A 17732-nucleotide genomic window follows, 5' to 3' on the forward strand; every position below is an offset into this window, starting at 1 on the left:
TCAAAACTTTACTGAGAAATAGAAGCTATTCAGAGTTCCCTCTTCTTCCTTCTGTGCATCTCTCAACTCCTTGGCATTATCACCCCTACCCTGCCCCAATCTCTTCCTTATCTTAGCTCCTAATAAAGAGATGATGACTCTTTTCACCAAAGCTAATCCCTCTAGTACCCTTAATCCATCTTCTCTGGGTTCTCTTACAGATTCACCTTTGCTTCCTCATATCTTTCTTCCCTAATCTCCCTTCTCTCTCTCTCATCTGTTGGTTTCTTCCCTGATGTCTGCAAATATATATATATATAATAATGATTTATCTTCAAAAAAACCCCTCACAGGAAACTATTATTCCCTCAAATTCTATTCTATATTCAAAGTCCAACAACCAGAAAACTCTAACAGATGTAGTTAGATGTAATCACCATCATTTCTCTGTCTAAATAACTCATCTCCAAAACTTACCTTTAACATTACTTTCTGCTTCTTTTTGGTATTATTCATATTCCATTGAGTAGCTTCATAAACATGGGCAAACGCTCCCTCTCCAAGAAAGGAATCAACATAGGTCAACCATGGACCTTTGGAAGAGGGATACAAATAGAAATGAGAAGAGCTTGTAATACATACAAAATTCTACAAATGTATTATGTTATCAAAGTATTTTTTCAGTCTTGGATGAAGTTTATATAAATAGGAAATCACAGCAGCATGACTCACCAGTTGATTTAGAAAATGCTAAAGTTAACTAAGTTTAATAAATGCTCCATTAAGAAAAGCAAGTATTTCATTTTTTGACTAATTTTTTCAGTATAGCAAGTTTCTGCCTAATTTTTAAATACTGAGAAAGGGCTATAAGCCTTAAATTTCAGATGTTTTCTTTTATAATAAGTATTTATAGATTATGATATAATAGAAAATATGTAAATGAAGAATAAAATTGTAGAGCAAGTCCAGAAACATAACCAAGACTAGACTGAATAGAACTCCAGATGTATTATTTTCTCTTATAAACACTCCACCCCATCATGGGATCAACTATTTGGTTATATTCTATAGTATTACCAAATGTAAAAATGAGAATATATACACACACACACACACACACACACACACACACACACACACTATGGATTCTTCATCAATCCCAGAAAAGTTATATCCTATAGGACTCTCCAGTATACATTTTTTTAACAGAAGGAAAGAAGAAAAATGAGCAGGACAGTAATGGTCAGTGACTAGGTAATGCCTAAAAAGGCTTGGATCCATTGCAAGAATTAAAAAAATGTCAAATATGTCAACAATGTATAAAAAATATAGAAAGGTCTACACTAAACATTGTAAAGCAAAAGATCAATATGGATATTTTTTCCTACTAATATAGATACCAACATACTTTTTCAACTTTTGCAAATTGTGTCCTATCTTTGTACAAAGCTTTTAAAGATGATCTACCCTATATGCTAGCACCTTCTCCCTGAATTTTTCATAACTTTCTGGATGTTGGCATTTCCAACTTTGCTCTTACTAACATGGTCAACCTTATTTTCCTCATAGAAATGAGACTAAATAAGTACATAATAATTCTTACCCAACTGGATTTCAGATTTTGGCTTGATGGTTGGAAGTTTATAATCCCATTCAAAAGCATTGGGATAAGAACTTATTGGTTTAGACAGTCCTGACAAAAATTTCTGAATCAAGTTATCATCCCATGGATTCTCAACAATGAAGTCTTGAAAGAGAAAGAAAAACAAAAGGCAATTTTCTATAAAGCAAAATATATCAAAAACTCAACACTACTAGTATAACACATTCCCATCATAATATGGAACTTGTGACTTTAGAATTGGAAGAGAAGTGTCATTTAGACCAACACTTAAATTTTTATAGAGGAGAAAAATGGAATATCAGGCAATAACCTGTCCAAAATCACAAATGTTACATCTTGGATTCTATCCAGTGTTCTTTCTCTTAGATCATGCTACTTTTCCCAATTATCTGTTCTGTCAGGGAATGACTCTCTGAATTAAGAGAGTCTCCTAAATAACTTATATTTAAACCTTTAAACAGTTGGCCAACTAACCGTACCATAATATTCTTTAGCTATTTTTGCTGTAGCTCCTATCTTGGTAGATTCTGACTTCAAAGATGTCTTTAAGAAACAAAAAGAAAAAAAATCCCCAAACATCTGGTCTTAACATTGTTTTAGATGTTTGGGGGGAGTTGAAAGACTACTCTCCAAAAACCAAGATTTAGGATATATTGTGGGCCTATACAGGATTAGTCCTATTTTGCCCGTAAAGAATAGTGGAAAACAAATCAAATATGGATCTCTTTTTTTCTTGCTGTCAGACAGAGTTATGCCATGGAAGCAGCCAGGAAATGGGACAATAGCTGTCACGGGCACAAAGCAGGCAAAAGAACCAGAAAATGCCTCTTAAACATCACTTAAATGATCATATTAATCAGAGACTACTGTAATTTGAAGTTTCTTCAATGTCCAGGCACATTCAAAGACACCTAAATATCAAGGAAAGACAGTCCTATAGAAGTGACATAACCACTCATTATATACAGTAGATATATAATGCTAGTTTAGGTGATCAGAACTATAAAGATTAACCAAGGCATGGTTTCTTCCTACACCAAGCTCACTCTCTAATGGGTAGGATATGTAGCTATAATATAAAATGCTGACAACAGAAGCTTGCAGAAGAGCTTAAGAAAGGTACATATCAAGTGCCAAGAAAGGTCACTGGGCATAACATATTCAGAGGCAATTTCTGGAATCAGCAGAAAGAAAACTAGACTTGGTTGTTATGAGACTCAAATTCTTATGCTGGTTCTCTTGCTATTTAGTGATGCTACCCCGGATAAGTCAAATTACAATGGTTTTGGGCCTCAATTTCATCGTATGCAAAATAGGACCTTTGGACTGGCTGGTCTCTAAGGTCCTTTCTAGCTCCAACATTCTAAGAAACTTTCTGGGTAAATCACAGGCTTGTTTATGGCACAGAGTCCCTAGCAGCTTCTAAACATCTCTGTGGAGTTTTCCAAAGTTGCCCACATTCACTGTCTAGTAATTGCCTTCCAAAGCTTTGAGCTTCAGTTCAATTGACCTTCTCTCTCTTCCTCTCAAAGGTACTTTCACCTTCATTTATGGGTCTTTATAACTGGTCGTCCTGCAAGTCTTGAATGTTCTTTTCCTCATTACTGCCTCAAAGATTCCCTCTTTCTTTAAAAATACTACTCAAGCATCACCTTCAACAGTCATCTTTTTTTGACTCCTCACACTGATTTGGGCTAACATCCCTTTATTCTCTTTATATTTATTGTGTATATATGTGAAGTTTTAAAAGCTTAAAATGGGACTAAGACTTTTGGGACATACTGGATATAAATTTCTTGTCTCCCTGGGAATACATAAGCATCTTGTGAGTTAGGAAGGTTTCATTCTTTGGATTTTATCCCTGAAGAACAGAACAGGGACTGGCAATAGTAGATACTTAATAAAGGCTTTGTGAATGATAGTAACTTATAATATGTCCAGCTTGTATCCAACCTTTTAAAATTAATTCCCTAATAACATTCTTAAAATATTGTTGTCAAGAAATTTCAGTTGGATCTAACTTTTTGTGACCCTATTTGGTGTTTTCTTGGCACATATACTAAAGTGGTTTGCCATTCCCTTCTCCAGCTCATTTTACAGATAAGAAAACTGAGGCAAACAGGGTTAATGACTTGTTCAGGGTGATACAGCTAGTAAGCATCTGAGGCTGGATTTGAACTCATGAATTTTCCTAATTCTATGTCAAGTGCTCTAGCCACTGAAACACCCAGTTGCCCTTCATAAAATATGCCACCTGCTTAAATATCACATTTATTATTCTGATTAAAAAATTCCATTATGTGTTTCTAAAATTGCATTCTCATTTACATTAAAAAATAGAGACATACCTGCTGTATTCGTAACTTTTACTGCATTTTATTCTTACAGGTATATCTATAATGGTTATCTTAGTTAAGAAAAATATTAAAATAAATGAAAACACATTTATTATTGCAATATAGTAAAGATCCTGAAGTGACAAAAATGTTTAAAGAAGTTCCTTGTAGTTTGGGTGTCACAGAATGTTGATCAACTAGCTGTCCTTTAAATGCCACCATTGTAGGAATCAAATATTATATACTTGTTCTTCCATAAAGTAACTCAATATCATTGGGCCTTTTCTTCCTGAGTTCAAATCTCACCTTAGACATTGTGTCTAACTGTGTGACCCAAAGCAAGTTACTTAACCCTGTTTGCCTCAGTTTCTTCATCTATCAAATGAGCAGAAGGGAATGGCAAACCATTCCAGATTTTTACCAAGAAAACTCAGATGGGGGTCACAGGTCAGATATGACTGAAAAACAACTGAACAAAAATGTCAGAAAACAAGTATCATCAAATAATATTCAAATCTAGCTTTAAATAATGTCTCCTGTTAACAAGTTTCCCTTGTAAGGGTTCCTCTTGATGCTCAGAAGTCAATTTTTTTATTTTCAAAAAAGAAAATTAAGTTCATACCTTGGACATGAGGACTTTCAGATGGTTTACTCTGTAAGCAATTGGCTGGGTGCTCAACACTGACTTCTTGTGGCTCCACATCCATTGCAAGGCCTTCCTCAATACCATGATTAGGAACTTCAGTCACCACATGTTGAGTGAATGGGAGTGGTGGCATAGTAACTGGCCATATATTCTCTATGCCATTTTCTTGAATTATACTGATATATAAAGACACAAAAAAGGCAGGAAAAAAATTAAGCCCGAGAATTAGATACACCTGACTAGTTTCATATTGTTTCTAAGGACAATATTTCAAAATCCCAAAGTAAAAAAAGATTAAATTATTAATCTTAAGTATTTGAAGTCACTAGAATCTGATTTTTCTACATATATTTTGCTTGGAACATACTTGACTATTTATTATTCTTTATACATGGCTCACTCTAGAATTCACTTGCTCATCACTTCTATAGTCTCATCTGTGCTGTTGATCTCGTTTTTAAAAAGAAATTTAAATATTTTTATTTACTTGTTTTTCCAACTACATGCAATGATAGTTTTCATTAATGGTTTTGAGTTTTACATTTGCCTTCCTCCCTCCCCCTGATTAGAAGCTATTAGAAGATATTAGAAAGCAATCTAATATAGACACTATATGTATAAGGGTAGTAAACATAGACCCACAACAATCATGTTGTGAAAGAAGAATCAAATCAAAATGGGGGGGGGGGGTTAGAGAGAAAAGAAAAATATAATTCAAAAGACAACTTAAAAATTGAAGACAGTAAGCTTTGGTCTACATTTAAACTCCACAGTTCCTCTCTAGATATGAATGGTATTTTCCATCAATAAATCTTTTAGAATTACCTTTGGTAATTGTACTGCTGAAATGAATTAAGTCCATCATAACTGATCATCACCCAATATTGCTTAGTGTACTGTATTCTTCTGATTCTGCTCACTTCACTCAGCATCAGTTCATGCAAGTCTTTCCAGATTATTCTGAAGTCCTATCCCACGTTTCTTATAGATTAATAATGTTCCATCACATTCATATACCACAATTTGTTCAGTCATTTCCCAATTGACAGAAATCCTCTCCATTTCCAATTCTTTGCCACAATGAAGAGTTGCCATGAATATTTTTGGTCATATGGGTTTTTTACCCTTTTTTGGTGACCTCTTTAGGATATAGATGTAGTAGTGGCATTACTGGATCAAAGTGTATGTACAGTTTTAGTGCCTTTTGGGCATAATTCCAAATCGCTCTTTTGAAAGGTTTGATAAGTTCACAACTTCACCAACAATGCATTAGCATCCCAGTTTTCCCACACCCCTTCCAACATAGATCATTTTCTTTTTTGAACATACTGACCAATCTGATAGGTGTGAGATATTACCTAGACTTGCTTTTATTTGCATTTCCCTAATCAATAATGAAGTAGAGAAATTTTTCATATGCCTATAGTTTAGCTTTAATTTCATCTGAGAACTGCCTTTCCATATCCTTTGATCAATTAGGAAATAACATACTTTCTTCTAAATTTGACTCACCTCTCTCTGTCTCTCTCTCTCTCTATACACACACACACACGTTTAGAAATGAGACCTTTTTCAGAAACACTAGTTGTAAAAATTGTATCGCAATTTACTAACTTCCTTTTAATCTTGGTTGCAGTGGTTATGTTTGTGCAAAAACTTTTCAATTTTTTTTAAAGATTTTATTTATTTTGAGTTTTACAATTTCCCCCCTAATCTTACTCCCTCCCCCCCCGCACACAGAAAGCAATCTGTCAGTCTTTACATTGTTTCCATGGTATACATTGATCCAAATTGAGCATGATGAGAAATCATATCCTTAAGGAAGAAACATAAAGTATAAAAGGTAGCAAGATCAGACAATAAAATAGCATTTTCTTCCTAAATTTAAGGTAATAGTCCTTGGTCTTTGTTCAAAGTACACAGTTGTTTCTCAGGACACAAATGGTATTCTCCATTCAGAGAGCCCCAACTTGTCCCTGACTGTTGCACTGATGGAATGAACAAGTCCATCAGGGTTGATCATCACCCCCATGTTGCTGTTAGATGTACATGTTTTTCTGGTTCTGCTCATCTCACTCAGCATCAGTTCATGCAAATCCCTCCAGACTTCCCTGAATTCCCATCCCTCCTGGTTTCTAATAGAACAATAGTGTTCCATGACATACATATACCAGTTTGTAAGGCCATTCCCCAATTGAAGGACATTTACTTAATTTCCAATTCTTTGCACATTTTTGTTAGGCTTTGGGTGTAAAAACTTTTCAATTTAATGTAATCAAAATTATTCATCTTGTCTTTATAATGTTCTCTATCTCTTCTTTGTTCATAAACTCCTCCCCTTTTCAAAGATCTGACAGATAAACTATTCCTTGTTCTCCTAATTGGCTTGTGATAACATTTTTTTATGTCTAAATCCTGTACCTATTTCGACCTTATCTTGGTCTAGGGTGTGAGATGTTGATCTGTGCCTAATTTCTGTCATACTATCTTTGTTTTCTCAAGCAGTTTTTATTGAAGAATGAGGCCTTATTCCAGAAGCTGGAATCTTTAGGTCTATCAAATAGCAGGTTATTAAGTCATTATTACTGTTTCTTTTGTACCAATTCCACTGATTGACCACTCTTTCTTGGCCATTACCAACAGTTTTGAGGACTGATGTTTCATAATATAATCTTAGCTCTAGTATAGCCAAACTTCCTTCCTTTGCATTTTTTTTCATTAATTGCCTTGATGTTCTTGATCTTTTCTTCCTCCATATAAATTTAGTTACTATTTTTTTTCTAGCTCAATAAAGTAATTATTTTGGAAGTTTAATTGGTATAGCACTGAATAACAAATTAATTTAGGTAGAATTGTCATATATCAAGCTTAGTCTAGCCATGAGAAGACATTTTCCCAATTATCTGGATCTGATTTGTGTGTGTGGATTGGTTTTTTTTAAGTGTTTTCATTTAGTTTCTGAGTTTGCCTTAGCAGGCAAACTGCCAAGTATTTTATGAAATATGAATGAAATTTCTATTTCTATCTTTTGTTGTTGCATCCTGTTAGTAATATACAGAAATGCTGATGATTTATCTGGGATTATTTTATATTTTGTAACTTTGCCAAAGTTGCTAATTGCTTTAAGTAGTTTTTAGATGATTTTCTAGGGTTCTCTAAGTATACCATCATATCATCTGCAAAGAGTGAGAGTTTTGTTTCCTTCACTGCCTATTCTAATTCCTTCAATTTCTTTTTCTTCTCTTATTGCTAAGGCTAACTCTTCTAATATTGAATAATGGTGGTGATAACAGACATCCTTATTTCATCCCTGATCTTATTTGGAATGCTTTTAGCTTCTCCCCATCATATATGATGTTTGTTGATGGTTTTAGATAGATACTGCTTATTGTTTAAAGGAAGACTCCATTTATTCCTTTGCTCTCAAGTGTTTTAAATAGGAATGGGTGCTGCTTTTTCAACATCTATTGAAATGAATATGATTTGTTAAGTTCGTTACTAATAAGGTCAATTATACTGATAGTTTTCCTAATATTGTACCAATTCTGCATTCTTGGTATAAATTCTGTTAGATCATAGTATATTGTGCTATCCTAGTATTAACTTGATGTAATCACTTTGCTAATATTTTATTCAAAATTTTTATATCCATATTCATTAGGGAAATTGGTCTATGATTTTCTTTTGTTTTGATTCTTCCTGGTTTAGGTATCAGCACAATTTTGGTATCATAAAAGGAATTTGGCAGAATTCCTTCACCTATTTTTGCAAACATAGAATTGGAACTAATTATGCCTTGAATGTTTGGTAGAATTCACTTGTGAATCCAGCTGGCCCTGTAGTTTTCTTGGGAGTTCAATGATGGCTTGGTTCAATTTCTTTTTCTGAGATTGTCATAAGTATTTAATTTCTACTTCTTTTAACCTGGGTAGTTTATATTTTCGTGAATAGTCAACCATTTCACTTAGATTGTCAAATTTGTTGGAATCAAGTTGGGCAAAATATCTCTGAATTATTACTTTAATTTTCTTCTCACTGGTGGTGAATTCATCATTTTCATTTTTGATAATGGTAATTTGATTTTCTTCTTTTTTCTTTTTAATCAAATTAACCAAAGGTTTATCTATTTTATTGCCTTTATCATAAAACCAACATTTACTTTTGTTTATTAGTTCAATAGTTTTCTTACTTTTGATATTTAATTGGAGATTTTATTCTTTCTCTAGATTTTTTAGTTGCATGAACAATTCATTGATTTCCTCTTTCTCTATTTTATTCATGCATACATTTAGAGATATATTTTCCCTAATAACTGCTTTGGCTATATCCCACAAGTTCTGGTATATTATTTCTTTATTGTCATTGTCTTAGATGAAATTATTATTTCTAAGATTTGTTGCTTGATCCACTCATTCTTTAAAATTAGGTTTAGTTTCCAATTTTAGGTCCATCTCTATGGTTTTTTATTGCAGGTCATCTTTATTTCATCTGATCTGAAAAGTACATTTAATATTTCTTTCTGCATTTGATTTATGATGGTTTTATGCCCTAACATAGTCAATTTTTGTGTGGGTGCCGTATATTGCAAAAAAAAAAATGTATATTCCTTTCTATTCCCATTCAATTTTCTTCAGTGGTCTATCTAATATTCTATTCACCTCCTTAATTTTCTTCGTGTTTATTTTATGGTTAGATTTATCTGATTCTGAGAGAGGGAGGTGGTGGTGCCCCCCCCCCCCCAGTAAAGTTTTGCTATCTATGACTTCCTGTTACTCATTTAGCTTTAGAATTTGGATGCTATACGAATTGGTGCAGACATATTTAGTATTGAAATTACTTCATTTCCATGGTACCTTTTAGAAGGATGTAGTTTCCTTATTCCCTTTAATGAGATCTATTTTTGCAATTGTTTTGTTTGGGATAAAGATTGCTACCTCAGCTTTTTTCATTTCAGCTGAAGCATATTCTACTTTACTCTGTATTGCTCTGCTTCAAATGTGTTTCTTGTAAGCATCATATTGTAGGATTCTGGTTTTTAATGCATTCTGTTATCTGCTTCCCTTTTATGGGAGAGCTCATCCCATTCACATTCAGTTATAATTATTGACTCTTTATTACCTTCTATTCTATCTCCCCTCCATTTGTACTTTTTTCACCCTCCCTTCATGCTATTCTTCCTCACCAGTGTTTTTTTTTGGGGGGAGGGGCACAAGGCAATGGGGTTAAGTGACTTGCCCAAGGTCACACAGCTAAGTGTCTGAGGCCACATTTGAACTCAAAACCTCCTGACTCCAGGGCCAGTGCTCTATTCACTGAATCACCAAGCTGCCCCTCACCAGTGTTTTGCTTCTGAATACTGTCTGTCTTAATCTGTTCCCCACTTCTATCAGCCACCCTCCTTTTTCTTCTCTTTCTCTTTACCCTGATTCCCTCCTTCCTTTCTATCAATCTTTTATTCCCTTCCTCACCCCCACCCCGCTTTGCCCTCCTAATACTTGAAGGGGAAGATAAATTTCTAAACCCAAGTGAGTATATGTGTTATTCCTTCTTTAAGCCAAATTTTATGACAGTAAGATTAAAGCAGTTCTTATTCCCTCCCTTCTTTCTCATTGCTGCAATTAAGTCCTTAATGTGAAATAATTTACTTCATTCTGCCTCCCCTTTCCTCCAGTCTTATTACAATTCCCCCTTTTAAAAAAATATCTTAATTTAAAAAACAGTCAATAAAATCAACTTATGTCCATGTCTCTCTCCAGCCTAAGTATATTACCTCAAATAGGGTTATGACTCTCAAGAGTTTTGAGAATTTTCTTCCCATGCAGGGATGTAACCAGTTCAATCTTATTGAATAGCAGTCTTTTTCTTTTCCCCATTTACCTCTTCATGTAGCTCTCTGGAGTCTTTCGTTTGAAGATCAAATTTTCTCTGGTCTTTTCAGGAAAGTTTGAAAGTCACCTATTTCTTTAAATGTCCATTTTTCCCCCCTGAAAGAGTATGTTCAATATTGTAGTTGACTCCTGGTTGTAACCCAAGATCCCTTGACCTCAAGAATATATTCCAGACCTTTGATCCTTTAATGCTGATGTAGCCAGGACCTGTTTTAACCTGACTGTGGCTCCTCAGTATTTGAATTGCTTCTTTCTGGACACTTGCAACATTGTCTTCTTGATTTGCTAAGTCTGATGTTTTGCTACAATATTCTTTGATGTTTTCATTTTGGGATCTCTTTCAGGAGGTGATTGGTAGATTCTTTTAATGACTATTTTGTTCTCTGGTTCCAAGATGCCAAGGCAGTTCCCCTTGAAAATTTTCTGAAAGAATGCTATCCAGGTTCTCTTTTGATTATGGTTTTCAGGTAATCCAGTGATTTTTAAATGATCTCTCCTAGATGTGTTTTCCAGTTTAGTAGTTTTATTAATAAGGTACTTTATATTTTCTTCTATTTTTTAAAATTTTGTTTAATAGATTCTTGATTTCTCATGAAATCATTAGCTTCTATTAGTCCTATTTCTCAAAGATATTTTTCTCATTTTGTTTTGCTTTTGCATCTTTTTTTCCTTCAGTAAATTCTATTTTTAACAGTTGTTAATGTTTTCCAATTGTCCAATTGTATTTTTAAAGGATTTCTGTCACTTTTTGTTGCAAGATGTTAATTTTCTCTTTTATTTTTTTCCCCCAATTTTCCCATTTGATTTTAAAAATCCTTTCTGAGCTCTTCTAAGAAGTCTTTCTGGCCTGGAGACCAACTCATATAGTCTTTTTCATAGCTTCACATGTAGCATGTCTCCCTTTTTTGAGCTTGTGTTTGTCCATCCTTATCTCCAAAGGTAACTTTCAATGAACCTTACTTTTCTCTGGCTTTTCCTATCCATTATGAGATTTGCTACCTATCCCAAAGTTCTTTTAATAGAGGAGTGGCTTGCTTGCAGTGTTGAGAGCTCTAGAGGCTTGCTAACTGCCCTCAGTTACTGATGCTAGAAATTCCTGAGGGTTGTTTAGTGAACTTATTATTAAGGGAGGCCTGAGGATCTTCTCTCTCTAGGCCATCTATGCTGGGGATGTCAGCCACTCACCTTCTACAGTTGAACACCTGGGACTATCTCCAGGTTGTCCATAGGCAGGCCAGTCACTGGTTAAGCCAGCCAGGCCGGAAGCTCCAGGATCTCTCTGGATTGACTGTCAGTGCTGGGGAACTCGTTGGGAAAAAGTAGGAACACCTGGGATCAGCTCTGGGCAGTTTACACTAGAACTCCAAGCCCTCCTCTGGGCTAGGAATGCCAGAGGGTCCCCATCAGGATACGGCTGTCCAGACCAGCTGGGCAAGTTTAATGTGGGTCCTATGCACCCACTGTACAGCCAAGTTCTAACTCCAAAGCCTCTACTCCCATAGCTGAGGTTCTCAGGTTAGCTCCCCTGCCTCAACCTGTGCACTGGGTTTCCATTCTCTGCTCTGGGCTCCCCACACACCCTTATGATAGACCTTCTGGAAGATGTTTCGTGCTAATCTTTTGTGCATTCTCTTGTTCCAAAATCTGTCAAGAGGCTTGAGTAAAATAGATTCTGAAGGAAACCCAGGAGTGGTTAACAGAATCCTGGTTTCTCTCTGCCATCCTGAACGGAAGTACCTACCCTCATTGTAACATCTTTCTTCATGATGCTTGGTCCTCTAAATTCTTCCAATTCATGAGTCCCTTCCCACTTTGGACTTCAGCATTGTTTTCTCTTTGGCAATTTGGCTTTATAAGTTTTTTATTCTTATGATTTGTGTATGTGTCAACCACCCCACTATAAGTTTTATGATGGTAAGAACATTGTCTTATAATTTTCCTTATTTAAACTGTCTCCCTTGTTCATCATCACATCCTGTGGTTCTGGACTCAGATCAGGAGATATGCAGCAAATGTTAATTGAATTTAAATCATCAAACTATTAAAACTTGAGTTATTGCTTAGTTTGCCAATGCTACCAATAGTTGCCTGATGTATTGGATTCTCTTTCACCAAAAAGGTTATTTTCTAAAGGCAATAATGATGATGATATTTAATTGACATTTACATAATGCCTTATTTAAAGTTTATAAGGTATTTTCTATATCCTATCTCATTTGAGCTTCACAACAATTCTCTGAGGTTTATAATATAGATATTTTTATCTTCACTTACAGATGAGGAAACTGAGGCTCAGAAAGATCAAATGTCTTGTCTAAGAACATACAGGTATTATGTGTTAGGATGAAATTTAAGATCAGATCTTCCTGACTCCAAGTTCAATACCTGATTATATCAACTTGCTGGTATTTTTAAAAGTCATTTCCCTCCTCCAAGTGACATGAATAAATAATTTGTTTTTTGAAACACGTGCATTTGTGGTAAATCTGACCTGTACTTGTAGTAGTCTGATATGAAGCCAGAAGTATCACAGAATGTAAGAGTTAGAAAGAACCTCAGAGTCAGGTAGTCACCTGAACAATCTATTCCATCTAGAATACTTCCAATCGGCAGTAATCTCATTTTCCCAGGAAGACTTCCAGTAATGGGAAATTCATCACTTTATAGGATAGCTCCTTCTACTTTTGGATGAATAGTCTGAAAGACTGCTGGGCTTAGAGTATGGTTTAAGATTTTAGTTCTGACACATATTTATTTGACAAACCAAAACTTTCAAGCCTCATTTTTCTTATCTATTAGATGGAATTAATACAGTGAACCATAGGGCAGAGAAAAAAATCCTCTGTGATTTTTTTTTTAGGTTTTTGCAAGGCAATGGGGTTAAGTGGCTTGCTCAAGGCCACACAGCTAGGTAATTAGTTAAGTGTCTGAGGCTGGATTTCAACACAGGTCCTCCTGACTCCAGGGCTCTATCCACTGCACCATCTAGCTGCCTCCATGCAAACTTTAACCATTCAGAGCCTTAGTTCTGTAAAATAGGGGTATACTGCTTATATTATCTTCACAGAGGATTATGAGAAAAATGTTTTGTAAACCTCAAAGTACTATGTACACTGATTATTACCATTACTAAATAAACAGAAAGGGTTATAATGATCAAGCTAAAATCTACCTTGCTGCAATTTCTAACCATTATTCTCATTCTTTCCCCTGGCTCTGTGGAAATTACAGCTCTATCTTAGTCACTCTCTTCTGGATGAACTCTAATGTCTTAATAGTAGTTATGCAGCTTTGAAACCCACTGCTTTTTTCTTTAGAATGAGGTATGTTAATTTTTTTGATAAATCTAATTAGCACAAGGTTGTGGTGGTATATTTTCAAATCAACTACTCATAAGGTCAGAAGAAGGTATATCCATTATCCTAGGGATTACTATCTCTATCCTTGGCTTCTCCATTTTATAGAATTAAAGTTTGAGTATCTAAAGTAAGAACAGTTTTCAATATAAAATAATGAATACCCAATAATATATACAGATTTAAATTAGTTGTCAGAGATGTCAAAGTAAAAATGCATTTGGTAAAGAAGATAGAGAAATTTGTGAATGTGACATTACCTTAGTTTTTGATTTTTTGAGTTCTCCACAAGTTTTTCCTTACAGGAATCATAAGTCTTACCAGCACTTTCATTTTCAATCATATTTTCTAAAATTCAAACAAAATTAATTTGGAAAAAGTATTAATATCTTATGACACAGTAAGTATAATTAGTTTAATTATGTTCCCTAATTTACTGTATATTAAACTTGAGGATTTAAAAGTACTATTAAAGAGAAGCACTAATTTCCATTAGAACTTCAAAACTCCATCATCTTGGGAAAGTTTAGTTCAGAAATATAATAAAGATCATGCATAAGAATTTTAATATTAACTTTTCACTTTTAACAAGTATTTTAGGGCGGCTAGGTGGTGCAGTGGATAAAGCACCGGCCCTGGAGTCAGGAGTACCTGGGTTCAAATCCGGTCTCATACACTTAATAATTACCTAGCTGTGTGGCCTTGGGCAAGCCACTTAACCCCATTGCCTTGCAAAACAAAAAAACAAAACAAAAAAACCCCAAGTATTTTCTTTCTTTCCCTTCTTTTCTTTTCTCTTCTTCCTTCCTTTCTCTCCCTCTTTCCTTCTATCCTATATAACCTCACAGTGAAAAATTACAAATGGATACAAAAAGTCTAGGCAAATCTCTTAATAGCACACATATCAACATACAGCATCAGAGATCATTTTTATGCTTGAAGGTGACTTTCCCTTTATGCTAACGAACTTGAATATTTAAGCAGTCACAAGGGTGATGCCATGGTTCCACTTATTGAGCAGAATTCATGAGCTGGGAGTCAAATGAAAAGGATTTTCCAGAAGTGTTATTTGTAAAATCCTCAATGAAGTATGTAATCTTCTAAAAATATTAATTTTTAAAAATAAAACTTCTGATAATGTCCTTTAATCAAATCTTACATGCATAATCTGATAATCCATGAGGTTGAAAAAGTATATGGGAACTAATGAAATGAAAATTTTGTTTCGTTATACAGACTCGAAAAATGCTTATAAATATACAAACAGAAACTGAAATGGCAATGATTCCCACTACAGTTAAATGCAATTTGACACAATTTCTACAAAAAGCAAGGTTAGCTATATTGTGACAGTCATGCCCAATTTGGCAGATACTGGAATGGTTTTACTATGTGTTTCTTCAGCTCATTTTACAGATGAGAAAACTGAAGCAAACAGGGTTAAGTGATTTGCCCAGGGTCACAAAGCTAGTAAGTATCTAAGGTGAGATCTGAATGCAGGAAGATGAGTCCAGTTTGGCAAGTTATTTAAAATACCAGAAATGCGAAGAAGTAGATGAAGCCACGAATTCAACAAATATTTATTAAGCACTTCCTATTTATAGAGCTTCCTGTTATATGGTGTGGAAGAAACACAATTTTAATAAACTAACCTTTGCTCTACCAGAACTTACAGTCTAGTTGAGGAGAAAAGGTATGAGACATTTTTTTCGGATTGGACCTGTGATTTCATGAATGCTAGGAGCTCCAAGTGAGGAACTCCTTTAGTAATGTAGACTGATATCTTCTCAATCATATAGTCAGAGGCAGAGTTGGAATTAGGATCAATTAGGGTTAGTGTTAGCTAGGGGACACTGAAAAGTTGAATAATTTGCCCAGGATCCCCTAGTCAGAACATGAACCAAGATTTTCCTGGCTCAGAGAACAGTTCTCTATCCATCATGTCTTGGCTACTCTCTATAAAAGCATCTACCATTACATAATTTTTTTCAGTGACATACAGAACATGCTCTATGATAAGGCCTAAGAAATAAAGTGGATACTAATAGGAAAGAGAGTTCAGGCAAGGCTTTCTGAAAGCCAGCTGAGTTGACCTTAAAAGAAGGGTAATCTCTCATCAGAATTACAGGGCATGTCTGAGGGCAAAAAGTAGCTCAATTTCACAGGGATGTTGAGTCCATGGAATCAGAGAGATAAGACTCTACAAATTGTGGAGAGTCCTGGATGCCAGAAAAAGGAATTTGAATTTGGATCAGTAGACAGCAGGGAAAGCCTGAAGATTTTTGAATGAGGGTGAAATGTCAGCTTTTGAGCAGAGGAGGAATGTTGGTAGGATGTTAGACTCAACAGCAGTGCTGTTCACTTTTGTATTTGTATCTCCAGCACCTGGTACAGCTCTTGGCATATATTAGACACTTAATAAATTATTACTTATCAAGTCTGATATTTAAATATGGGAGATTACCTTGCAAATTCCATGAAAGATGGACTGGTAAGTGGCAATAATGGAGAGATGACCATGCAAGTCAATAGTAATATAATGTTAGCAGGTGAAGAGATAGATAAAAGATAATCAGTAGATATAAAATCACCTTGACTTGGTGATATTGCCTGGGTATAAAGTGAGGGAGAAGATAAAGACAAATTTTCTGTGTATTACTGTGTAGTACTTGTGATTTTATTAATATAGGGCACTCCTAGGAAGGACTCTCTCTACCACTGGAGATTAGCAAATGTTCTGAACTTAAGTCTTAGTGAAATGTTTGGGAGACCCGTAGATGTTAAGTGGCTTGTCTAGAGTCACAAAACCAATATATATCCAATACAGAACTTGAACTCAGGTCTTCATGTATCATGCTAATTTTCTCTATTACAACAGCTATTCTCAAACTTGTCTCAGGATCACTTAATACTCTTAAAATTGAGGACCCCAAAGTACTTTTGATTAGATGAATTGTATCTATTAATATTTACCATGCTAGAAATTAAAACTGATAGTTTTTTAAAAAATTCTTTAAAATGGTAAACCATCATTTTACTATAAATAACATCTTATAAAAAGTAACTTTTCTAAATTAAACAGAAACCTTTTTTTTTAACATAATATCTTACTATTATTATGAAAAGTTTTGATCTTGGAGATGCTCTAAAAGGAGAATCCAAGAGGATTGAGATTACACTGAGACTTATGTATGCTGCCTCTCAACTTGGAACCAACATATATAGCAATAAAAGGGGTAAAATAATTATAAATCCTTAATCAAGAAACATGGGGAAGTAAGACATTTGATTAAAATACAAGGTATAAGGTGATAAATGCCAAACAAATGTTATCAATTAGTGCTACAAGAGTGCTAAGAATGGATGGACCACTCCCCAATAGGTGATAAGGAGAAGTAACATTTCAACTGGCCCTGAAAATGCTTCTGCGGAATACTGAGGGGAAACAAGGGAATTCAGAGCTTTGGGCTGTTTCAAGTCAGTTACTTCCACTGGTTAATTTCTAGCAAGACGATCACCTACAGAATTGGTGCTGTACAGACCGCATGTGTTTTTCATACGTGAAGAGCTTCCTTTAAGATTAGGAACTTTTAATGGAAATTGGTCAGACAACATTGCCTTTGTTTGGGGGAAAGTTACTAATTGAACTAGAGTTCCTTTAAAAATAGCTTTTAGAACTTCGTTGAATGAACTGTGTAACAAGTTTGGTTTAATGCTGGACTTTTTCCAATTTACTGAAACTTTCTTTAAAAGAAAAGTGGGGGGGGGGGGGGTGGTGGTGGCAGAGCCAAGATGGCAACAGGAGAAGAGCTTCTCTTGTGCTCTCTCTCAAAACTTATAAAATAAGGACTCTAACTAAATTTTCAAGAGACAGAACCCACAGAGGGATCCAGTGAGGCAGTT

The 17732-nt window shown here is 34.9% G+C and overlaps 1 protein-coding gene across 1 annotated transcript in view; it reads right to left on the minus strand.

Moving 5' to 3' along the window:
- The window catches only part of BUB1 (BUB1 mitotic checkpoint serine/threonine kinase), a 56865-nt gene that overhangs the window by 8034 nt on the left and 31099 nt on the right, over positions 1-17732 (minus strand). The window contains exons 17-20 of the mRNA XM_074209272.1: positions 14090-14177; positions 4562-4761; positions 1583-1726; positions 457-572 (exon numbers count right to left, since the gene is read on the minus strand). Coding sequence (XP_074065373.1) covers positions 457-572; positions 1583-1726; positions 4562-4761; positions 14090-14177 — 548 coding nt within the window. The remainder of the gene's footprint in view (positions 1-456; positions 573-1582; positions 1727-4561; positions 4762-14089; positions 14178-17732) is intronic.

Source organism: Macrotis lagotis, chromosome 1 (assembly GCF_037893015.1).
Source record: "Macrotis lagotis isolate mMagLag1 chromosome 1, bilby.v1.9.chrom.fasta, whole genome shotgun sequence".
Classification (NCBI taxonomy): domain Eukaryota; kingdom Metazoa; phylum Chordata; class Mammalia; order Peramelemorphia; family Peramelidae; genus Macrotis; species Macrotis lagotis.